At 41.5% G+C, this 26,274-nt stretch overlaps 1 protein-coding gene across 1 annotated transcript in view; it reads right to left on the bottom strand.

Moving 5' to 3' along the window:
• HMBOX1 (homeobox containing 1) overlaps nt 1-26,274 on the bottom strand; it is a 66,994-nt gene that overhangs the window by 14,384 nt on the left and 26,336 nt on the right. The window contains exons 4-5 of the mRNA XM_019473180.1: nt 25,482-25,592; nt 17,885-18,038 (exon numbers count right to left, since the gene is read on the bottom strand). Coding sequence (XP_019328725.1) covers nt 17,885-18,038; nt 25,482-25,592 — 265 coding nt within the window. The remainder of the gene's footprint in view (nt 1-17,884; nt 18,039-25,481; nt 25,593-26,274) is intronic.

Here is a 26,274-nt window from a genome sequence, read left to right as displayed (position 1 = left end):
ACCAGAGGGGAGCTGGAAGGGCACTACCGGAGTAGGTAAACTCCGTTTCTGTAGTTGACGCAGTAATTTTAGAAGCTGCCTCTCCTTCCACCTGCTGGCTTATTCCTTATCCACATTAACGATGTGCCTCCTCCTTCCCCGACACATTCAAGCTGCCCATAAACTTGTCCAACCCTCAACTCGTGCTCCCCAAAACTCTATCTTCTCCTCCACTTCTCCTGATTATATTCTTCTCCATCGCCATATTGTGCTTTTAACCTTTGACAGAGTGCAAGCTGGCTTCATCAGAGAAGAGATCATACTCAGAAGTTTTCAGTCTTAAAGGAAAAGGTCTCATAGCTACAGGTAACCAAAACCATACAACCTCAACCGTAAGAGCCGATTTTCATCCTCAGCCTCCAAACTCTCCGTATACGCACTCTACAACACATTCGCGTTTCATTCCCACCACTTATTTCAAGGTCTTAACAGGACTGGTGGGTGATACACCATGACACAAAGCACAACATTTAAAGCCTCCCAACATTTCTGGAAAGTAGGTGAGAATACCTGAGTTTTCAAGATAGAGAAGCCGTGGAAAAAAATTCAAGACTTCATCACTGACTGTTCTGGTTTGCTCATGTAGAAGTTGTGAAAACACTGTGAATTTTTTGACTACAGTTCTTGCAAGCAGGAAACTAATTAATCTGCCTCCAGTTTTGTTTCTTATCAGCCAGGTATACCCTTGCTAAGGGACAGGGAAAGAACACGGGATGTCTGAATTTCTCTTCACAGCTACAAACCACAGCCTGTTCACAATCTGAAAAGTTCCTAAAAACTAAAAAGTGAGAAGAGCTAGAGGGGGGGGGGGGGGGGGGGGAGGGGAGAAAAGAAGAAAAAGAGCAGGCACAAGTAAATCCTGCAAAGGCACACTGCTTTCTAGACAAAGGGCAGCTGTCAGCTGAATACCTTCAATGAAGAAACCAAATGATCTCTTTTGTAGAAAATGACAGTGGAGGATTAAAATGAAAAGTGGCCAAATAATTTACATGAGATGAGAATCCGTATGATGGTAAAGAATGTAGATATCCTTGAAGCGGTTTCATTTCAATAACACTGAAGCCTAGAAAAATTGCAGATTCAGAGAAACCTTCTTTCTTTCAGGGATAATGTGCTTAGGACAATGATGGAGAGAGAATCCATCTCAGCCCCGGGCTCTGTAATGGAAGTAAACGCATTCCCCCCCACTCTTTACCAAGGTGCCCCTATCTGAATTCCTGCAATAGCTGCCAATCTTTTTTTGCTCAGCTGTACGGCTTCCGTTATCCAGGCTTAGATATCAGATGCATTAAGCAATGCCTCAGTAGCGTTCCTGATAATCCACAGTGGAAGTTTTGCTGCTTCGTATCAGCTTTGCAAGCTGCCAGGGAAGTGTTTGAAACGACCCAAGCTACAAAGCAGCGGAAAGACGGCCAGGTTCGGTGCTTTTTCATAGGGCTGGATGTCAGGCACAAACAGGTAAAAACCCAGCATTGCTCAAAAGATCCCGGGGGTTGGGGAAAGGCTTAGTTTACAGCATGACACAACGGTTAAAGCTTCAAAGTGTGGAAGTGATTCAAAGTAGAGAGGCTCAAATGTGTTGCAGGGTAACAATTCACCACGTTACAGCAGAATTACACACACTCAAGGTGAGGTAATTCAGGTATGTGTACAGCAGGGCAATCTCACTGAAAGAAGGATAATTTACCTTGCAGTTAACGGGAGGTAAGAATACGCAGATGGATATTTATTGAAGAACAGCGGACGTGCTGCAAGTTCACTCCCTCACTTAACTTTGCGTTTGCATCTGTAGGTTCCCGCTTCCATCAATGCGGGAAGCACCTGCGAGTGAAATATCCCAGCACTCTTGCAGGGGCTCTAACTCCTCCACCAAAGACCATCTTCCCCGAGACTCAGGCTGCAGTCCAGCTTAACACAATTTAAGCACAGACTGAAAGGAATGGTCCTGTCCTCGCCTTCATTCCCTTTTTGCGGGAAGGTTTGTTTTCTGCCCGACTGCTTCTCTGGTCCAGCTTTCCACACGTGCCAAGAGCAGTGGTTGCGCAGCCAAGGGAGGCGGGCAGGAGACGGCTGAAACAAGCAGCTGGGACCGGTTCCTTCAATGGCAGCTCACACACATCCTCTTCAACTGATGCTAAAAGCAAAGCCTGAGTGACGGGCTCGGCGGCTGGCCCAGGGACGTATGGAAAAAAAGAACTGCCCATTTTCCCCAGCTCCCATCTGACCCCTGTGGATGAACAGAAGATCTTGCTGCCACCAGGGACTGAGCTCCCTGCCAAACCCTCTGGTGTCTCAAAATACACGAGAGTGCAAGCTGCTCTTTTGTCTTCGATAAGACTGCCTGTAATTTCAGCTCCCTATCTAGTTTCCCTTCGAATGGTACCTCTGCCTTCCACCGACAAGTTACATAAAACACTCGAATAGAGTTACCTACTTTATCTCTCATTAGTATATTTATCAATGTAGTATCACCCAGTAGCAAGAGGTCATTGTTTCAGTCTTTGTGGTTTTTAACAGAACTATTATTCAGGCTGTCAAATCAACGGAAATATTTCTGAAGTTAGACTGTCATCTGTGCCTGAGATCTTATCACTGCGTGGCATGAGACAGACTGTCAGAGAAGTGACATTCAAAGCATAATCTCATCGGAAAGTGTAATGCCTAGTTTATTTCCCAGTAAATACTGGCCAAGAATATCACTAATGCCATTTTCAGTGAGGTCAACAGATGACACCATCCATTTTATCTACTGATATTTCTACAGATTCTGTAATAACGGCATGCGTGTCAACTAAACAGTACACCCCACAATATATAGTAAAGTCATTTCTATTCTAGACAGCAAAATCAAAGCTCAAATATATCCTCTCCACAGATAAACTCTGACAGAGCTGAGAATTACACCAATGACACCATCTTCTCTTTCCCCCAGGACTGCAAAATGTAACCACCACTTTAGTTGCTACAGGAAACATCTGGTGAGCCACTTTTGCACTTGAGATCAGCCAAGGATGAGAACTGCAGCTCTCTGGATGCGAGCAGATGAGCTTGAGTCTAGACATTCCTACAGCGTCAGCTCAACTAGACCTTCCATCCAGGCAAAAGAAGAATTTAAAAAAAAAAAAAAAAATCCCAAACCCAGAAAAAACAGTGCTGAACGCGATTGCTACAGCTCTCTACTGTTTTCTCTGTAGGACTATCATTTAGCTAGGGGCTTTCATAGGTCTATGGATTTTAAGGACTGAAGAAACCACTGCAGGACTCTAGCTTGACCTCTTCTACAGCACTGATCAGAGGTTTCTCAGCAATTCTGGCATTAAGCCCAGATCTTCTGTTTGACCTACAGAGCCAGCCAGTCCCAACATAAAAATTTGGGATTTTATCCAATGCAGAATCTACCATAATTTTAAATAAGCTTTGGAACCAAACTGTAAAAATCTTCCTTCTTTAAAAATCTGCATCTCAGTCCTAGCTTGAGCTTTCAACCCCAGCGTATTGCCATACTGTCTGTCTAGGGAGAGAACAGTTTTTGAGTCTCTCACTGTAAGAGATGTTTCACTCCTGCACTTCTTTTCATGGAAAGTGCAAACCTGGAGAAGAGATCTCAACAGGACCAGATCACTTAGAGCACCAGACATATATAAATTGTAATTTTTTCGCTTGTCAGTATGTGTTTGTGTACATAAATTGCATAGTCATTTCAGTACGCATTAAAAAAACTTGTACGATAGAGCTGACACTCTATTCTGGTTTTACAAATCAGTGCCTAAACTCCGAGACAGTCATTTTACTGATGTTTCTTAGCAGGAATCTACTCTGCAATGTAGATTAAAACGCCAAAAATACACCTTGCACTGGAGTGCGTAAAACTGTATGACCTTCAAAGCTACTATAACATCATCAAGTTTCTCATTTTTAAAAAATCATTTTCTCAGTATTTTGACAGCGGTCTCAAGCACCAACACAATCCTATCAAGCTATTAATATTATCCTAAGATTTGTTTAAAAACAGAATTAATTGATAATAGCTCTGAAAGCCTCATACTTGCAAAAGATAATCTATGCCTCCTAATCTATAGCACCCTACTGTCGAGATAATTAACAATTAAAAAAAGAATAGTTAAGACATCGGAGGTGGCAATTTACTCTTCCTTGTAATTGGATTTGGTGATAAGAATATTTTTGAAATTACACAACAGCTCTCTTCTGAGTAGAAAGGTTTGGAGTTTTTAGCAATCTGAAACACACAGGTACTTTCTGCTTAAGGCACCTTGAAGACACTGACAGCAGACAATGGCTAAAATTTTATGACTATCCTTAAGCTTAATGGTATCGCAGACTCCCAAAACTAACATAGTTAACTAAATTGCTCACAAAATAAAAGGGGAAAAAAAAAAAAGATGGAAAATTTTTGAAGCCAGAAAGTACCTAATACATCAAGACATGATAAAGTGAGAATTCTTCTGTAATATTTCAACAACGGGTTGGTGTGAGCATACGGCACCTTCAAAGCTCTTCCTAACAAGGCACCTAAGCATGAATAATAGTATCTGTTGTTCTCCTTTATTTACTTGCAATATTTAAATTGAGACCTACACACTACAGGGATATTTTATGTGCATTAAATCCTCTGGACTTAACCAATTGATAAACAAGACCTTTATGAAGACAACCGTGAAACACACATCTCATCTACATTTTTTAACTTTCTACAGGGGGACGAGTCATTAAAGTTACATCCTCTGGATTAGCTAGTTCTCACAAAGCAAGGCAAGCTAAGGCAGGATCAGTCCATGGATGAAACATCTCCGAGAAGTGATGAGACCCTGCAGAGATTAGCCCTGGGACTTCAGGAAGAGCCCACCCACTCGTAAGGGCTGTTTCGCTGCTTGGTGACCCACCTTTTCAATGACATGTACTGTAACCAACACTGTGGTTATTAGAGATACTACTTGCAAGACAGCAGAGGATTCCAAGGCTTTATTTGGCAACACAAATAAATAGCAAAATGTATGACTTGGATTTTACATTACTCAGCCCAAAACATCATTCTCTGCTGTCTTGAAGAAAATATTAAACTCATCAGAGTCAGAACTCAGTTTTCTGCTCATCTGAAGTAAGGTATTTCTAAAAGAACAGCCTATCCTTGCCTCAAAATTGTGCTTTAATGGGAAGTTCAACACTGGATCACAAAAAAAATGTAGGTACAGAATGTCAAGTGTAAGCAGCAAGGTCCCTCAAGTTGTTATTAGTTTAGCCTCAGTAAGGTCATGTTTGTCAAAACTTTATAGTCCTTCTGGCTATGAAGCTTGAAGTCTCACTTTGTCCTAAGCCTCCAGGAAAGGAAAAATACCAAACGTGAGATTTGTGATAAAGCTTAGTATGAGCTGACAACTTCCAACATAATCACGAGCACTTCCCCTCCCTCAAAGATCCGCAAGTTTTTATTTTCAATTTCCAGTACTGGACCAGACTCAGCTTAGAAGCGCATAGACAGCCGCCATTGCTGCTGCATTTTCAGAAAATAAAAATTGCTTAAACTAATGAAAGGATCCTACAGGATGCAAAAGACGAGATAAGGCCAATTCTTGCAGGACATCCAGAGCCTAAAGTCAAAAGGCTCAGGATCAAAGCAAAATATTTTCCTAATGCCCAGTATGTTCAAGATCTGGACCAGAACTATTACTGTACTAAGTGCTGTACAGACGCAAAGCAGAAAGTTTTTTGGGTTTTGGGTTTTTTTAAGATCAATCTATTCCCTGCCTTGCAACCTAAATGCAATGCAACAGATGGATATAAGCAAATGAGAACAAGAAATAATGAATCAGCATAAGCCAGCATGCTAGTTGATTAAGCTACTATGGTGCCAAGACCAGCTTGGTGAGGTTCTTTATAGACATCATAGCAAAGAAGGTGGTTTAAGGAAAGTTTTAAGCAATGAGGTAGCTTTGTGGCTCCTTAAAGAGTACTACTGCTCAAGTCTGGCAGCAGCAACACCTTTTTATTTATTTTCTACAGATTATTCAATGACCATTCACCATCCATGGGGAAAGGAAATAGCTGAGTTTATTATCCAACTTTTTTTTTTGCCTACAGGGTTGTGAATACTTGCCTTGGAAATAATAAGCTCCAAGGACTCAAAAGTATTACTTCATTAAAAAACACCCATAATGCTTTGTATTTCAAGAACACTTTCTATAACCAGATCATAAACCCCTTAGAAGTATTCTGAAATTGTGTTATTTAATCTTATTCTTTAATATTATTAGAAGAATTTAGAGGTAGAAGAATAGCAAAGTTAAGAGATACAGACACAAGAAACCAGGCGCAGAGCTGTGAAATGAATCCGCAGCTCCTTACTCCTAGACTTGTGCTCCCTGTCATGAGCCATGTTTTTTGCCGCGTGCTTCCTCTTAAACGTCATTGCCACTCCACCTCAGAAAAGCCAAGTTCCCCGGGGACAGTCTCATCTCTTCAGGAAGCATGACTAAAACAGTACTGGTAGTAACGCTCTAAAAGCAGCTGAGGAGTTGTTGACTATATGTCCTATGCCTAGAAAAATAAATTCTTATCATTTTTGGACTTCAGTAAAGCATTTGATACAGTCACAAATGGGAAATTATTCATAAATTTGGAAAAGACAAAGATTAGTATAATTATGAGACAGGGTAGAAAGGAAACATATAACTAAGAACGGGACTGAAAATTTAAAATAATGGCTTGGAAGACAGCTATCAGTGATATTCCTTGAGTACCATCTTTGGAGTATCTTAGGAACGAAAACGCTTAATGATCTTGACACAAAGTCTGAACATGGTAATGAAATCTGCCGATGACAAAGTCAGAAGCCATGTCAATACAGGGAATTGGAGTATCATGAAGAGCACTAGACAAACCTAAGGGCAAGAACTAAAAAGAAATTGAACAGTGCAGTATGCAAGGTCATACACTTTGGGAACAACAACAACAACTCATATACACAAAAAGATCATCAGCTGGAAGTAATGGAATGATTGTTGTCTGTTAAGTCACTGTAGTATGACTAAAAGACACACTGCAACAAAACCACCAAAAAGGCAAAGCCTGATACAGCTGAGGATGCTGGCTATTTCCAATCCAGAAAGAAAAGCATTAAAATACTTGCACGAGACCTCACCTGGACTACGTACAATCCTGGTCTCCCACATTCAAGACAGATGAATTTAAAACTGAGCATCTCAGAGAGCAAGCATAGGATGACAGAGGAATGGAAAGCCTACCTTGCAAGAGATACAGCATGTTTTACCTGAGCAAACCTCAAGGCAGAGATGAGGTTACGGTTTACCATAAATACATGAAGGGGACCAACACTGGAGACAAGAGATGGAGGTAAGGATTTATTTTAGTTAAATGATAATATTGTTCCAAGAAGGATGGGTCACAAACAGTCTCAGGAATTTAGATATCTAACCGCTGAAACAGTAGGAGCCTGCTGGGTAGCCATCTCCCAATGGGCTTTTGTACCCTTGGCTATACCTGCTTCTCAGATAGCGAATTTCATCAGTTTCTGAAAAGGATATAATAAAGGTTGACTGAAACAAGAGAAGCTGGACATTAAACTGGAAGTCCCAGTCCAACGCTCCTGTGACTAAGAGAATATCAAGGAGCATTCAGAAACTGAAAGAGCGCCAGCCTATGTATGTAATAAGCAACAAATCAGATGACTTTTTCTATATGTTTTGTACTTATGTACCCTATTTTCTCATTCTTTTTTCTTTATAAGGAAATCATATTAAAAAAGCTCTTTGGAACACGTCCATGTCTTCTATTCTGTTGCAAGAGTTCCTCACAAACAGCACAGAATTCAAAACTAATTAAAACTTACGCATGTTCCAAAGGAAAATCAAACAAAAAAAGGTCAATTGTGCTATCCTGGACTAAAAAAAAAAAAAAAAGGATAAAAAAGAATCTAGGATGTGGTAGTGACTTTTGTGGTTAAAGCCCATATGGTTCTCTGATAAAACATTCTTTTTAGTCTGTTTAAAGCGCTCCACAGTCTGACCAAGAGCCCATAAATACATGATGCAACATACTTAGGAGTTTTACTCAGGAATTTTGCTCCCTCACTTCTCCTTGTAATTACTCTGTTTATTACTTGTATAAAGACCTCACATCTGTTACTAGATGGCAGAGAATTTCCTTTCACTGAGGTAGGTTTGGACTCTGTTCAGAGACTAGCTGCAGTGAGAGTCAGCAGGAACACTATGCATACTTCTAGAAACCAGAAATGGGCAAATCCAACAGTGCTTTGAGCTGGATGGTGCTCACGTATAGTCCATGCCGACAGCTGGCTGCCTCAAAGCGAGAGGTGACAAGGTGCCAACCTGATTACTAATTCCTTCCGAACGCTTTCCAGATCACTCAAGAAGCTAATTTTGTAATTCACTTAAGTGAGTTTATTCCATGGATAATATTACATCCAGGTCAGGTAAATCTCACTGTAAGCGATGACTATCCCTTTTAGCTGAACTTGGACCTGGAACGACCCTCCTTGGCAGGTCAGGGCTCTCTAGTTCTTTCTCAGGACTTTAAGCAGGCTGAAAAAGAGCCAAAGGGGGAATGATCACAGCTTTATGGTCACTCGTGCTTGTCATTGCCCAGGGAGCCATTTGCCACTGCCTTATCTGCTGAACTTCCCAGGAGTCTGCTCACAAAGAGTGAGTAGACTCCCCAGCGTTGTCTCAAGCTCCTTCAGTACAGACATAGACAGCAGAGTGTAACTGTTATACCCTTGCACCAGAGCACATCCAAAGACACGTCACCTTTACATGGGCTGTACTATGATCAAGAAATTTTGTCCCAGACAGCCTACAGTGAATAGTCATTATAAAACGGCTACGCAAAATGTAGGCTGAATGTGCCAGGGTCCAGTTCACACAGTTTCTGTGAGAAGTATGCCATGACTTTCCCTGCCTCCTGAAATCATGTCAACAGGTAAGAAAATAACGATGCAGCTAATTAATATGAGCTTTTTTGTTACTATTCGATTCTGCGTACTTTAAACAGAACAGTCATAGGAAGAAGAATACCATGAAGGATTACAGAAAGTCTAGTGTTGGCATAGAAGCAAGCTCAAAAAGAGATAACCCACAGCGCTAGACTTACACTTTTATGCTGTCCTTACAGCAAGCAGCATCGAGGGGTCTCAACGTGACTGTAGAGAGCCCACTGCACTAGGCTCTGTGTACGAACAGAATACAAGCCCTTGGCTCAGAGAAGCTGTGACCTAAAATGATTGGCATTAACGGTTACATTAAATAATGTTCTGGAAAGTGAATTATTTATATTGGATACAAATAAAGCAGATAATTGCTGTGAATTTCAAAAATATCTAAACACTCCCATGACTGAACTTCATTTGCTATCTTTGCAAAAAGCAGGATAATGCACATGGAAAAGAACAAATTCAAACTCCTCACATACATGACTGGTTCTAAATTAGTTGTAACCGTTCAGGAAAGAGACACACATATCACTGCGGACTACTCAGAGAAAACATACTCTCAATCAATACACAAAAGTGATCAGCAAAAACCAGGTGTTAGGCTGGAGGTCAGAGAACAACAGGAATCAGATTCAGCTGCCTGTATAAGCTGGAATATTCACCCTGGAAATATGGTAATCAGTTCTGCTCCGGTCGCTACTCACCTACCCTGGGCCACTAAAAATTGAATGTAGAAATAGAAAAGGTCCAGAGGAGAGTGACAATGAATGTTATTAAAGGCAAGGGAGGACTTGCCATCTGAGAAGAGATAAGAGAAGGACTGTTTAGTTCAGAGAGGAGATAAATAAGCAGCACATTGATAGTAGCGTATACGATGAATGGTCATGGGAAGGTAAATGCAATGTTCTTTCTTATTCTTTCTCGTGATACTCAGGCAAAAGAGATCTCCAACTTTTTAAACACATTTTAGCATGTAAAATGAAACTCGGTATAATTAGTTCTCCCGAAGTACCCTGAAGACCTTAGCAGGATTTAGAAGGAATTACCTATTTATGTGAATAATAAGAATGCCCACAGCTGCAATAGCAGGATTTAAAGAAAAAACAGGGTAGGAGATAAGAGCTTTCGTCCACAGCCATATGATTGCTAGCCATGTGTGAACTAGTCACAGACTGGAGAGGACAGGTAGAAAGAACGACAAACACCATCATCATCACCACCTGGGTTATTGCCGAGCCTTGAAGCTTCACTCACATGCCGGAACTCCACAGCGCTGGTGCGGTACCGCCACATATCACAAAGTCAGCCCTTGTGCCAGGGGCAAAAGATGGAGCTGGAAAAGGCACCCAAGGACAAAACAGCTGCTCCTGAGCGAGGCTGACCTAGGCAGATATTAAGCAGCCTGTAGTTCATGGTGCTCTTCAGACCCGCCATGTCGCACTCATGTTTTCCTAGTACGAACTCAGGTTGAACTGAGGTTGCCTCTATACCTCCCCTTCCTATGCAATGCCCCAACACAGCTTTACATGCTGAGGATGGTGACATGAAATCACTGCAAAGGCAGACAGGGCAGTCGGATGTTGCACAGGTAAGCATTCGGGGGTACGCTCCGAAGTATGGGGTCTGTGAGCTGGGACACCCCTGAAGGAGCCAGCAGATGTTCTTAAAAGCAAATAACAGGTTAAAAGGTAAATTTGGTCTTACAGATCCTCCCACACACTGGTGCTACCGGAGCCAGCAAAAATTACATTAGCCTGCACAGTAAGCAACAACGATGCCTTTTTACATCTTCACTGAAAGCATTTGGGCACTTATAGAGGTTTCCAATCCCATATGTATGACAATTGCTTTGATGCTATGAGAAGACAATGTTGTAACTCAGCATGAGATCCTGCTTCTCACATTCATGAGCAGGGAGACAGAATACGGAAGTATCTCAGCTGGTCCTGGAGAAATGCAGGAGACTATCTGGACTAGAGAAGAATTCCCATTCTTAAAATGTGGGTTCATTGCACCAGACAGTGCTGTTGCAGGTCAGACTGACAAGGCTTCTTTTGCAAATGTTGCTTTCGGTTATTCTGACCTTGGCAGGTACAAAAATTTTACCCGGAGTCTGCTGCAAGGAGTTGCCCCTCCCACAGCTCTCTATTTATTACTTAAAAAAAAAAAAAAAAAGAGAGAGAGAAAGCACAAAGATACAAAAAGCACCTGAGCTGCCTGAAAAAGAAAAATAACTCATTACGTGCTGGATCCTTCAAGAGACCGGAGGCTGGCGAGCACTTTGGACAGACATCCCAGCATATTTTACTGCATGCAATCTGCCAAACAACTGGGATTTGCTTACAGCTGATTAGAATAGGAAGCTTGCATATTCTGCATGTCTAAGAGGGAACATAGCTTGATCTAATGCAAAAGAAGAAAGATACTGTGTAGCAAGCATAAAATGGCTGCTCTTGCATTTTATGAAGACATACAGCAATGACCCTGAGCCAGACCACTTGAACTTTCAGACAATAAAAAGATCTTGCCTGTGTCTAAATTGTGAACTTTACTGAATGGCTTTGCAAAGTGCCTGCGCTCACAGATCTCAAAGCATTTCACAAGCACGAACAGCAAACAAAGATCCTAAAAAAACAGTCCCTTCCTACATCTCAAAGGACTTAATGAAGTTGAACCTCCCACTGCAAGTTGCTGACTAACAAGCACCTTATGATAGAATAGAAAGAGCTGAAAAATAATGTAAAGAAGTCACCTGATGTTTCCCTCTGCATTAAGATCAATTATATCAGAACCATCCTGACAGATTTTAGCTAATTTGCTCCTGGAGAAATGTTCCATAATTTCTATAGATAACCTGCTTAGTGCTCAACCGTTCCTGAAGTTAGAAGGTTTTTCCTAATGCCTAACACAAATCTTCCTTAGTAACCCAAAAGTTACAGGCCTTTAGCATCTTGCTCATCCTTTCTTCGGTTTGGCTCAGTCTCCCAAGCAGGTAGTAGATATTTTACAGTTGAGAACAGTGAGTCACCGAAAGGTTCAATGACATCTGCGGGTCATGGGGACAGCAGAGCACAACTCTCAGCGCTCCTCACCTCTTAGCAGCCTGCAAAACAAACCCGAAGACGACGAGCAGCATTCCCGAGCCAACCGGTGGACATCGTTATATTGATGAGAAACTGATGTTCTGTTTCTAACAATGTACAAGCCTAATGGAAGAAGCCGAAAGACATTACTTCCTGCTCTGCTGTCAGCTTGAAAAGGGAGAAACGCAATGAACCCAAAACTTAAATCTCCTCCAAAGCCTTGCACAGGAAACTTAGATCCCCTATGGGGCCGGTATTAAGGTTCTGCTAGAAGACATAACTAAGAGTAATGGGATGAAATTAACTAAGAAAATTTCCTAACTGAATTTCAGGAGCTAATAGAGCTCTCATTTTCCCCAGGGAAGCCGTGGAAGCCCCAGCGCTCAGGAGAGCTGCAGTAATAGCGCTTTCACAATCGGAAGAATTTCTAATAACGCATGTCAGGACTGACATCGCTCAGGGCCAGAACCATGCACAGAGCTCCGCTGGCCCAGCCCGGCACCGGCTCGCTGGGACCACTGCAGAAGGTGCTTCTTTCAGGAGGGTAGGCGATGCTGAATCTTCTGCAGACTAAGCGTGCGGCTGATGGAAATGCAACAGGGACTGGTTTTGGCACAGAGATGACCTTCCTCGCCAACTTGGGTCCACTTCAAAGGGGGAACAAGAATACAACCTGGTCAAATTAGAGCAGTTTGGCAGTGATACCAGGGTAACACATTGCTTCTCCCTGGCAAAAATCAAAGGACACCTCTTCCATGATGCCAGCACAACTGTCAGCGTGACCACGCTTTTAACCAAACCAGGAACTCATCCAACTCAAACCAAACAAAACCAGAACAAAACCAAGCAGACCAAAAAAGCACCATGCAAAATTTGTACATCTTTTTGTTAAACTTCCCCTTCCCTGTGCTTGCCTGTCATTTGCCCTGAGCCAGTTCTGGCACACCCTCCTTGCACAGCGAGCTGAACCCATTCAATAAAATGCAGGGGGAAATAAAAAGGATTTCTTTTTTCCTGAACCAAGCTGAATTGGCTGGTATTTCAATCAGACAAGAAACATATCTGGCACAATGCAGGGTGGCAGGAGCAGGGAAACTGAGGAGGAGGAATTGAGAAGGGTGATGAGACAGGATAACACCTAAGGATGAGACGCTGACAAACCGTTAATTCAGCTCAGCTATATCATGAAACTATACCCTCAGTATCTTGGGAAATCTAAACCCATTTCTCTTATGAATAAAGTTGCCTTGGATCACAAAGCCAAGTGAAACACCTGACTCTGTTTTGCCATCTATGAAATGGGGATAATAGGTATCTATATCATCTAGTCTTATTTAATCTAAATACATCTTTACAAAAGGATGCTTCAAGAGCACAGACAAATGTTAAAATAGAAAACCAAACCCATAAAATCAAACCAAATAACCTTCAACCAGAAAGCAAAGTCCCTGCTCCCTAGACAAACTGAAATACTTTCAACTGATGAATTATTCATTTTGTTTAGAGCAGAATTTACAGTTATTTTAATTTAATCTTTGGATAAAGCATATACTTAAAAAACAACACTCAACTCCCCCCCCCCAGTCTTTAATGGCACTCAACAAACGTGTATACAGTCGTTGATTCTGCTGCCAATCTTAGATGGTTTTTTTGCCTGAAAAAGAAGATAAACCTCAACTCCAACATATGATTAGAGGAGAAGCACCAATCACTTAAAAAAAAAAAAAAAAAAAATAGACAGACAAGACAACACAGCTTTGTTAAAAAAGAGAAAACCCTAAGGGAATTTTCAATGTCGTGGTTCTAATGAGTAGGGTTGAAAAGAAGAAGTAAAGCAGAGAAAATAATTAAAAAAAAAAAATTATCTTTGGGACAAGACGCAACGAAGAACACAAAACGGAACCAGAAACAGACTTTCAAGTTTAACCTCAAGTTTTCACAGCAAGGACTACTGTAGTGTTAGCTCTGTTCCCAAAGGAGGGTAAGCCACACGACAACATCACCACACACAAAACTCAGCATATTTCATGAGCAGGAGGCTCAAGAAGAGAACAGGTCAAGGTTGACATCACTAGCACAGCAGCGAGAGGGAGCTTGCACTGCAGTTGTCTGAACCACACCTAGTCTGCAGTTAAATATAGAACTTTACTTTCTGGAACTATTGCACCTCTTAACCTTCAGAGCATAAATATTCGGAGAGATATTTTAAAAAAAAAAAAAAAAAGAAAGGAGAGAGAGGGAGAAAGAGACCTGAATCTATTGTCCGAAATCTAAGCCTAGCGACTAATAAACTACCCTGGGAGAATTTCCAAAAAAGCAGTAAAGACTGGAGAATTGAATTACAGAAACCGCAAGCAGCATTCTGGAAATCCAGTATAAACCAATTAGTTTCTTTAATACACATACCCTGTATACAGACAGTTATGTACATTAGGCATTTAAGTATATGTGCTGGCCCTAACTCTAATCTTAATTATATCAGGTTGGCACCAATATAATAATTAATTGCACTGGAGTTTTTGTTGATTTCAATCTTTTAAAAAAAGAGAAACTAGCCCTTCAACCCTCACCCTCCTCATTCATGAGCCAAATCCTGACTGGTGCTGTGCATTTTCAGTTGGAGAGCCTGCTCCTAGAAGCAAATCTCCCTAATTTTTGCAATCAAATTCAGATTCTTTCCTTGAAGTGCTCTCAGCTGGTTTGACACATCGAATTTTAGCAACTGCATTTCTTACCAACTGAATCCAAGTCAAAAGCACGCACCACAATTAACTGATATAGCAGCCGAAGACTTTGATCCTCACCCAAAAAAATGTTTATATAGCTTCGCAGCAACGTTTCAGAAGTTTATAGGAAGAAGTAGCTCTGCATTACCTACACAAGTTTCCATTAAGGCCTGGATTCAACCCTCTTATCTTTAGGCATTTAACTAAATCACCAAAGTTAGATCTAATTGCAGAAGGCTCCTCTTTTGCAGCCAGAGAGGAAGGTGCATGTAGCCCTCATATGAGTTGCATCAGTGGGATGGGATTGTCTTCTGGATCTCTACTCCTCATGGCTGAATAGCTAGAAGCCTAGATGAACAAGCACTTTACTGAGGTTCCCAAACAAGAAGCTCAAAACCAGGTGCCTAAATCCCTGCGTGCACAAACAGCGCATCAAGATGCTGCAGGACATACAAACGCAATGCAATGAAACTTGCATTTAATTAAGGAAAACAGTCCATTAAACTGAGTAAGATGCCTCCACTCACAGTCAAAACTTAATCCTTTGGAAGAAAATGCAAATTACCACATAAATGGCACCAGACCCCATGCAACGCCAAACACCATTTTAGTGGGCCAAATGCTTATTCCTGACCCTATGGCATCAAGTGATCCTGATCTGCTTGGGCCAGACAGCCAGGAGTCTGGTTACCTTCATCCTGGCTGCTGTTATGAATCATATTACAGACAAGCCTGGAAGACTCCGGCGACTTGTAAAGGAAATTAGTTAGCTTCTTCCTAGGGCTCCCAAAAGAGTGTTCTCCTCCCACTCTTTCAAAACTTGTCACATAAAACAGCTCATCCTTACAGCTCAACTAGGCCTATTAAAGTTTAACAGTTAAACAACCATATTCCCAACTTGCTTTATGGTGTAATTTTATTATCATACAAAGCTTTTACCACGGCTCGAGTTTACTGTGTTCTTGCCTCAAGTAAAACTCCTCAGCCATGCTTTCCAGTACCACATAAGGCTGTGAAATTCAGTGCTCACGGTGACCTAGCAAGGGCTTTGCAAATTAATATTAAAGCCAGGATTAAGGCAATGTGGCAGAAGTGTCCATTAAACAGCAGAGTAAGAAGAAAACCCCAGCAGCAAAGACCTTACAGAGCACAAGACGCAGCGAAAAAAACCAAGAATGACAAAGAAGAAGAAAGAGGGTAATGAAAAATTAGACCAAGTGATTATGTATCTGCATACACAACTGGATGATTTCCAATGTCAACACCGACTTGCTTCTTTCCATACACAAAACCAAATCTCACACCTTTCTAACAGACACATACCAAACCATTACAGGTTGTCTGACTTCTTGAGAGTGTCACAGCAGAGACTGGCTTTAGGAGAGATCTGAAAGAGGAAAGGGCAGTGCTTGCTTGCTTAGCTTTCTCTTTCTGCTCTGTGTTTCCACAGCACCTAGCACAAAGGAGTCTAAGGCACTATCATGATTCAAACAGCAAATAATAGCAGTTATTGCACTTTAGGCCAAACAGAAACCAAGAAGGAAAACACCCGCGCCCAAAGAGCTCTAATTCTACTTCAGAGTAACTAAATATTTCACACACAGAGGGTTAATAAGGAGATGGTCCTGTCGTGAAGGTGCACAGAGAGATAAAACTTTTGTCATCCTACATACTGCAATCAGGACAGTCATACAAGCATTTTAAAGTGCTAAAGATCCTGCACCGCACATCGTACTGCCTGCATGGAGGGGGACACTAGAAAAACACAGTCCCCTGTACTATCAGATTTCAGGACTTCGCATTAGTTGGGTCCAGCAAAGCAGAACAGATTTCAGACATTTACATTATTTCCTTTGGGGAAACATTCAGCCAAAGCTGAAAACATCAGTGCAGTTCCAGGACAGAATACGGAAACAAACACTTAGTTACTGGTCTCAGCTCTGCAAAGCCCCGTGATGGCCTGTGGCCACAAAGTATGTCCATCCTGTGTGGAAAATGGTTCGGGTCCCTGAGGGAGTCTGGTATTTTGGTCTTAGCTTAGGCAAAAGGAGACACTCTCCTACTCCTAATCAGTTCCAAAGACCCTTGTGCAAACAAGAGGAAAGAGAAGCATTACAGAAGGGGCAAAAGCACATCCTAAAAACCTGCTGGCCAAGGACTCAATGGAGTTGCAAACCAGAGAGGAGTGTAGCACACACAGGGAGTCATCTGGTGCTTTCGTGGAAAGGAGGTTCCTCATGCTCTCGGAGGGAAGAAAACTCCTCCCAGCCATTTAGCCCTTAACAGGAATAAGCATTCATCCCTAAAACACGTTTGAGTTCACTAGCCCTTTTCTATTATACAGTATTATCCACAAAAGAGACATTACTCTAAGTAGAGGGAAAGGCAAAGCACATAGGCAGCCAGCAGACCAGGCTCAGAGAGTGCTTCGTCTCTGCGGGACTGAAGAGCTGGGAGCTCTAATGATCACCTGCCACTCTGCATATGTATTTGAAAGATCCACTTTGCTCTGTACTGTTCCCAGTTCATGTAAAAGGGTTATAAGAGCCTTTTTGGACAAGGAATCTACTGCTTGTTAGGCAAAGTTCTGCATCCTGAACAATTATAGTGCTGCCGAAATGCCAGTATCAACTAGAAAATAACATGATACATTATGAGGACAAATCAGTAAATTGGGAAAAGAGAAATGTAGAATGTAAAGAGTGTGCAGACCCCCCCCAAGACCAAGCTTGGATTAGGCTAGAGGGAAAGGTTTCTGCAAAAGAAAAGGAAGAGCTGAACACTCTCAGACTGAGCTAAGACAAGATGCCTTAGGGCCTACAAAAAATGAGATATTGTCCAAAGCAGTATAACATATTTTCAAACAACAGAAGGGGTGAAATAGCTCCACCTACTCTATCGTCTAGAATCAGACGATTACACTGTTATTGGCTTGCGTGATGCTAAAACACATCCATGAAAATGAAGCTGATGTTCACCAGAACAGCAAAAAGGATACTTGGCTTCAAAAATGGCTTTAAAATGCCCATCTCCGTAACCCCAAAGTGACATACCTTTCCATAACAGCCAGGCACTCCTTTCTCCATGTGAACCGACTGCCTCGCCGTAGTCTGAAGGTCCCAGAGGTAGCTGTGACTGGGGGAGGCGTCTGTCTCCATTCTGGCTCTTCTATTGGGATAGGAGCGGGTCTCATGCTTAACGTAGCCCCTAAGAATAATAAACACTGTGTTTCCTAGTGGATTAAAAATCATGCCCATTTTCTCACTCCTGCTCATGAAAAAAAGACAAGACAGGTGATGAAACCATTCAAACTAAAAAAGTAAGGCATTATCAAACAAAGACACCTTAAAGATACACAAAGCCAGCTAGAGTTCCCATCCCCAACCTCCAAGCCAGAGAGGTATCAGGTGACCATGGAAATCTAAGGGAGACATAACTGAGCCGACAGCTACTTAGGAAAAGTTGTCCTGTCTTCATCAAGAGGAAAAGTGTCTTACAGAAAGGGTGAGCTATGCCTCAGCTGGGATCTATTTAGGTTGTGCTGTTACCTCTTCTGCCATGAAACAGGAAATAGTAGGTTTCTATTTAATTGTACAACAGTCTCAGGAAGCAAAACATACATTTATACCAAAGGTATTTCGATGTGTCCGAAGAGCTGAGTAAACACTTGAAATAGCTCCACCGATAGAAACACACCCTGTGACCTGTGCAAACACGGGCTCCTGAGTGCCAGGTTGCCTGAAAAAGTCACTGAAAGCAGATTAACAGCACACCTTTCCTCTTCTGTCCCCCTTCTATGGATATATTTCTCCTTTCAAGAAGCCTGAGCTGGAAAGCATCAAGCAAGAGACAGGACTTGGCACAATGCCCTCAGGAAAGGCCCTTTGAAACTTACCCCTGATCCTTTCCACAACAGCCCCTCAGTTAATAAATCAAGATAAATCAAGACACACTGGGAAACCGATCTTTCATATATCCCTTGGTGAGGACGGGAACCTGGTATAGGACTTTAGTACATAAAACAGGGTATGTTCTGAAGGACAGTTTTGTGCTCAGTGACTTCCCCTGGAGGGAAGAAATAGCTGTTCTTGTGTGCAAAAAACAAAAACCAACACAGTCGTATGAAAAGATAAATCACCACCTATATCCCATATGCATCCTGAGCTCAACTGGAATTCATGCACTGAACCGGCCTGGATAGATCCAAGAGAAGCAGGCCGCTCTGCTCACGGGAGGAATACAGTGTTGTGCACATGTAAAAGCAGGGCTGAGACAGCAAATCCCTCTGGGTACACAGACTTGCTCAGAATGGTTAGGATTTAATCATATAAACATACTGTGTTAGTGAAACAACACTGCTTGTTTAATTTAAAACAGAGTAAAAGGGTTAAGGGAACTTAGAGTTTAACCAATAAACAAATTCCTACAGTTAAAAAGCAAGAAATTAGCTATTTATGCATTTGGCTGCGTGTTCCTTTCCAGAAATGCACAATGAGTTTTTTCCATACTGCCAGGGGCTTGCATCCGTGTTAGGCAGTGGAGCCCAAAGTAATTTAAAAATTTTACCCAGGAGAAGTCTATAGGAAGGGAAGCCCACAATCTCTGCCTTACATGCACAACGGACGGTGACTCTTACTAATTCCCAGCTAACGAGCCTACACAGATTACTTAGTTTTACTGACACATGAAGCATTTCCTATGTTGCCAACTTACTGGGAGGCCGTTTCAAGGAAGGTTCCTTATCTACTCTTTCTAGTACTTGCACGGTTTAGGGGTCTGGGTCAGTATCAAGGTGCTAGGCTTTAAATACTCTTCAAAAACTAAAAAACTTTAAAAAACCCAATTTTTAAAAAGAGGCAGGGGAGAACAGGACAAGAAATTAGCTTTCCCCGCATTGTCTTAGCAATACACTTTCCCTACCTGAGGATTTCATTTCACAGGGAGAGTATAAGAATATCAGTGATGCCTAACATCAAGGTAAGAGACGCAGGGTACTTCCATTAAATTTGCCCGAGATTCTTCAGACAAAGGTTGAAAAAAAAATCTGCATTTAAAGCATAAATTTGCTCCTGCTACTGATATATTCACCCACTGAATATAAGATGCTTTTTTTGTTTTAGTAGCCTTGCTAGATCAATCTACCTATTTCTCTTTTCTATGGGGTAACATCAATATCAGCAACAGATAAGACAGAAGTATGCTGAGAATTACAAGCAAGTACCCACCACTGTTTTTGCACACACATAAAGACGGAAGCATCTGAATGCATACAGAGGCCCAAAATGCGCTTACCCAAGTGGCATTTATGTATGAGTTTATTTGTGTATGAGTGGCAAAGTGGTGGACATAGGCATTGCTGCCACATTTGATAAGGTAACTATGGAGCTTTTCTTCATCCCCCTCAATTAAGTGAGCACTTGGGGATCCCGTTTATTCTGCTGTTCCAACGCTTCGTTGCAATCTTCTCACCACCCAGCTCCACTTCTTTACAACTTAGTAAGTTACATCCTAGTTATTAGGCCAGATTCTTTTTACAAACCCCTCAAACAGCTTTTAAGAAGGAGTGAAACTTCTCTCTTGAGCAGAATGAGCGGAGCAAATGCAGTATGAGATTTTCATCTTAGTATATGCATCAAAAAGCAAGACATCTCTAAGGGGTATAGAGGTGAACCGTCTGGGGAGAATTCCTTTCGCAGAGAAAAATGAAAAGCTACATCTCTCACTACCTGCCAGTGCCGGGTACCTTTTGCAACAATATGGAATTTTCTTCGTGCAAGCCAGTATTTTCTCAAATGCGGGGTATGACTTTGGGGATGCTGCAGGTGGGTTTTGGGGAGAGGAGGCAAGAGCGGTGCTCTCCAACTGGAATGCAGCTCTACCTCTGTTCTCAAAATTCCTCATGGCAAAGGCCTGCCTTCTCTCAGCACATCCCAGACGCTATTCTGAAGAAAGAGCGTTGCTCTTAAAAGCGTCACATGCAACTGCTGATCCACACCACGTGTCTCAGAGAGGCCCTGCCATTCAGGGGCGACGCGCAGAATGGTTGGAGCAAGCCTCAGACCATCTCCCAGCTCCAAAAAACCATTTAGTAGCAAGCCTTTGCAGCGAGTACCTATCATATATTACACTGATAAGAACAGATGTCACACTTTATTTTTAGCCAGACTGACCTGAGATCACATGATAAACACCTTTCAGTTACTACTGAGACAGGCTAGATTTGAATCAGCAGCCTGCACAGCAAAAGGTTCCCTACAGAGCTCATTGCTTGGATGGAAAGGATCAGAGCAGGGACTATTTTCTCTGCAGCTCTGTAAAACAGTAAATCACCAACAATACGTTTCCAGTGCAAATCTCGTGGGATATCCAGCCCGTTTTTTTTTTTTTTTTGGTAGGGTTTTCTTTTATAGCTAAACAAGAACTGCTGTGGGAATAACACAAGAGATGCTACATCTTGATAATAACTACCTTTCTTTTTCCCTTTTGTTCAAGGAGGAAGAGCATATGGTTTTCTCCAAGGTGACCACAGCTGCCTTCCTATTACAGAAGACTGGCAGAAATAAATATCCAGCCTAAACAGAAGCAGCCTGTATCCATCTGTAACTTCAGCGCATCATTTCTAGGTGCCAGCTTCAGTTTGCAATACATAAGTGGCAAAAGACATGCTAAAGTTACTGCGTAACAAACCTTCCGCATTGCCCAAGACCCGGTGCCAGCCAAACTAATCAGGCTAACAACTACCAATGTAAAAAGAAATATTTATTTATTATTTAAAACTATTTATTTAAAACCCATGGGCTCTGAAAAAAATAATCAGTACATTATAGGACTCCATGCACTCATATACTGGCTTCTGAAACATATACTATTTATCTACTGCCAAAATGCTCTCAGTCCTCTACAGAACACAAGAGATGTGGTGCCTGTCCAAAAAAAGCCTGATCTCAATGAAAAGCATCCCTATTAATTGGATTAAAGACCTTTCAAACACGAGCATTTAGCACTGACTTCTTCCCTTCAACAAAAAACTGCCTTTCATCCTAATTGGCAACTGTTTCCAGAAAAATTGACAATCACTAGTACACTGGAATTCGCAGCATTGCTGTTAACTCCAACATCACTCCTACCAGGAAAACACTGATTGAGAAATGTTTGAGCAAGATCATTGCATACAGTAGGAAAAGTGGGTACGAGCATTTAGCACTGACTTCTTCCCTTCAACAAAAAACTGCCTTTCATCCTAATTGGCAACTGTTTCCAGAAAAATTGACAATCACTAGTACACTGGAATTCGCAGCATTGCTGTTAACTCCAACATCACTCCTACCAGGAAAACACTGATTGAGAAATGTTTGAGCAAGATCATTGCACACAGTAGGAAAAGTGGGGTTTTTTTCGGATCCATGAGACTGAAGTCTTTTTTGCAATGTTCCAGCCTGCTGTTGCCTGAACACCCGCCACCAAATATAGGAGGAATATCGAAAGTACGCACGCAAATAAGCAATCAAAACCAAGCGAACAACAAACAGCATATTCAAGAGACCAAAGCAAGCTGGCAAATAACGAACGTGATGGAATTGCTGAGTCTCTTCTGTATAGGAGCAACACCTAGCAACGTCGCAACAGCAGCAACGCCTCAAAACTGCCCTAAGGCTCCACAACGTGAAGTTCTTTGGTTAGCAGATGCAGGACTGCTTGTGGATGATTTGAAGTGTTATATAGCACCATTATACATTTGAAAATAGAAAAATAAAATCTTTTTTGATGCATTTATGAGTCATCTTTTGTCCCCTTTATTATTAGAAACTCCTGGCTGGGTGCAGTATATAAGCATAGCAAAAGACAGTCCCTGCTGTTAGGACCTTACAGGCAAGGCAGGCAAGTCATACACAGGTTAATGGTCTCATCTTTATCTAGGTGACGGGAAAGTGAGGTGCAAAGGTGAAATAATTTGCTAAGAGTTGTACAGAAAAACTAGCAGAGCCAAGGAAAGACTACAGTCTGCCATGTGATCTCCAGTCCTTTCCTCACGAAACAACTATTCTTTCTTTACAGTTCACAAATTGATTATAACTGGTGTCCTAGTCCTTCAAAACTGTTTCAATTTTAAGCGAAAGTTTTCTTTCTATTACTACACAAATTCAGTCAGAAAGTGGACTTACTCTGAAGATCCAGTTTTCCAAAATAAGGAACTAAGGCAATGGGGGAACTAAAAGTTCCCGAAGACCTCCCTTTGCCCATTGGTAGGTAACTCAAACGCGTAGGTGCTTCTGCGCAGAGACACCTGACTCTATCACTCAAAGGAGAAGGATTGAGATTTTATTCCCAGCAGCTGGAATTGGAAAAGATGGGATATATGAGAATCGAAAGCCAAATGTCACTTCCTAGTGAGCGAGCGAATAGAAAAAGCACATGCTAGTCATTTAATCTCTTACGTTTCTTCAAAGGAGGACAATCTTTTACACTCTACAGAGAGTGCAGTGACGGCATCGCTTCTTTGTGACCGTGGCAGGAGGCTCTACTGATTTCCTCATTTTCTGACTCTAAAGAAGGCAGCAGAATGGCTAGTCCAGTCTACTAATCACAGGATACTGTAAGTAGCATCCAAAACTTAGGCTCCAAATTGGTTTTATAACAGTGATTTAAATCCAGGATGCTTTGGACAAGGTTGGTACCTTCCTTAATACACTGTATACACTCGCACATATGCATGTTAATTATCTCTTGGCTAGCCAGTCTGACCTGCAGTATAGTAGATGGCAATAATTCAAAGCAGTGGATTATCCTACGATAAATAACACAACCGTTTTCCTGAAGTAGACTTTTCCAACAGCTATGGGAAAACTGAGGGTTCCCCCCTTTACCTCAGCCTCTAAAAAGAAACCAAATGTTATTTGGTCCTAAAGGGAATTTAAGTACATCCAAGTAGTCCCTTGGCATAGGCAGAGGAGCCATTTTGCTTTTTACACTTCTTAAAAATGCTGTATAAGATCTCTTATTTGAAAAAAGGTTAAACTCAAACAACCACTCTTCAAGAAATTTTTCCACGTGTGAATAAAGAAAAGTGAACAAGACCTCAGCAAGACAGTGCGTCGGAAAAGTAGAGGTTAATGTCGATTCATTTCAGTTTAAGCCGTAACCTTCAGTGTTGCTAGTCTTCCTTCCTTCGACATTTCTCAAGAGCGAAAGGACAAACAAGATGTGAGCTTGTGGATATGGGGAAAGAGAGAAGGTTACGAGGAAGAAGTAAAGATTTTAGTGCTAAGTTTGACAAGGCTTCTCTTATCCCAGCACAGAATACTATTTCTTAAACAACTCCCCATGATATTGGAAAGAAAAGATCCAAGGCTATAGGAAGGATCCACACAGCAGTTTTCATCGTTAGGAGAGGACTTCTGGGGTTTTTTCCAGAATACACCTTCCAAAAAACCTCTAGTTCTCTCCGCTGTTTTGGAGGCAATACCTTCCATCAAAGGGAAATGGCTGAGAATTACTTCGTAAGGTACAACTTGAGGCTTTCAAAGCAGCTGATGCCGAACGGTTGTATCCAGTAACTTTGCTGGTCCTTAGTATCACAATTCCAGCCACTGCACAACCAAGGCTTCTCAGTGAACCCTGCAGCTTGTCAGCACGTCACAACCCTTGGCACTTTCATTCTTTAAAGCAATTTTCTAGATGCTTAACAGAAGGGACAGGCTCGGCTGTCACTTTGAACCCACCCAACTTTAAGCTGAAGTATTCTCAGGCCAACTGACAGCTGGAGCCTCTTGATTTTCAGCTTACACACAAAGCAGAAGTTTTGAGGATTTGTTTTCACTGGAATTTTTCTTAATCGAATTCTAGATACTGAAGCCAAGTTCACATTAGAGAGCCTGAGTCTTAAATTCCTTAAAACAATTACAGAGTTAATTTAATCATGCCATTGTTTAAAGGAAATTAAATGTAAATATTTTGATCTTAACAACAAAACCACTACAGGAAAAAATAAGAACTGTGGTCAAACAAAATCTATGGAGAAGAACAATACAAGGAAATTAATTCAACTGTGATTTTGAAGATTGCTGGTTAGTTAAAGATAATGAGGAGCTTTACTTCTCTTTTTATATTTAAGATCTATTTTGAGATTTGGAGAAGCAGGTGGGATTTGAGAGAGACATCTCCAACTTATCACTGTAACTATCAACATCCCATCCATGAGCTTGAGATCCAACCCCAAACCCTCTGAAGTTATCCTAAAGTTCCTCTCTGCTGAAATGCAGGGTTTTTTTCTGCAACTTTATATTACACAGCCATTATTAATGTTTTCTATTTGTTCATTCTTAAGAGCCTCAGCATACATTTCATGTTAGCTGACTACAGCTTCACTGACTCCTTCCGATTCCCAGAGTTAGCTAGCGGTGAGAGGACAGGGCAAGTAACCGTGACCGAGAAGCTGGACAGACAGCTATGGATGAGTCAGCTCTGGATCATTTGCTGCAAAGCAAAGCATAGATTTGTTCCTACCCTCCTAAAAAGTAGACTGGTCAGAGGGAATACCTCTTCAGTACACCAGAGCAAGAAGTGAATGATCAGTGATAGTAAAAACCAGTGACAAAAGGCTTCTTTTCCATAAATAAAACAGCAGGAGATGTTTAGACTGTATTTGTTTACCAGGATTTGTCTTCTCAAGCTGGTACCATCTGTAAAATGCCCTTTTCTTTTGCTCACTCAGGTCCGACCCCTGCTGCAACAGCCAATGGGAGATCCGGCTCTGACTGATACCTGTAAAAAACCAGAACAAAACAAAACAAAAAAAAGGAGAGAGAGGAAGAGAAAACTTGTTCTTTTTAAAACATTTTAAAGTGGTTTATATACTGATAAAAGGTGTGGTCTTACAAAGCCCAGGAACTCATAATGTTTCAATCACAGAAAAAGTAGACAGTTCAAGCTTCCCCGCCCCGTCCTTAACTGCTTTAACTTCTCCCTGTTGTTATTTTCAACCTTACTCAAGGTACATCCTGGAATCAGCACAATCAGCCTACAAACAAAGAGGGTACAAACTGGGAAGCCAAATCTACCACTGCTTTGAATTGTCCACGACTTCCCTGATTCTTAAACTTCTTCATCTGTGAAATGGGAACAAGTCCCTTACCCACTATTATATATAAATAACGATAGTTAGGAGATCGCTATCATTCAATGCTTGAATAAGAAGGGAGATAAACATAGAAACAGTTTATGTGATATAGATCAAATGAGCCCAGAAATGGAGCAAGCCAACTATCAGCAGCTATAACATCAGCCAGAAAACAAAACAGAAAGGGCAGCTGTCTGTCAGCAAAGCAGGATTCAAGCTCTAGGTATCCAGGCAAGATTAGGGACAAAAAGTTCCAGAGTTTTTAAAGCAAGACTTCTAAGAAAACAGTAAAGGGGGAAAAACCCATACAGTTATTTCCAAAGCGTG

The sequence above is a fragment of the Aptenodytes forsteri genome, unplaced genomic scaffold, assembly GCF_000699145.1.
Source record: "Aptenodytes forsteri isolate BGI_AS27 unplaced genomic scaffold, ASM69914v1 Scaffold534, whole genome shotgun sequence".
NCBI classification, from domain to species: domain Eukaryota; kingdom Metazoa; phylum Chordata; class Aves; order Sphenisciformes; family Spheniscidae; genus Aptenodytes; species Aptenodytes forsteri.
Note: the sequence above shows the minus strand (reverse complement) of the source record. Positions and strands in the feature narration are given on the sequence as shown.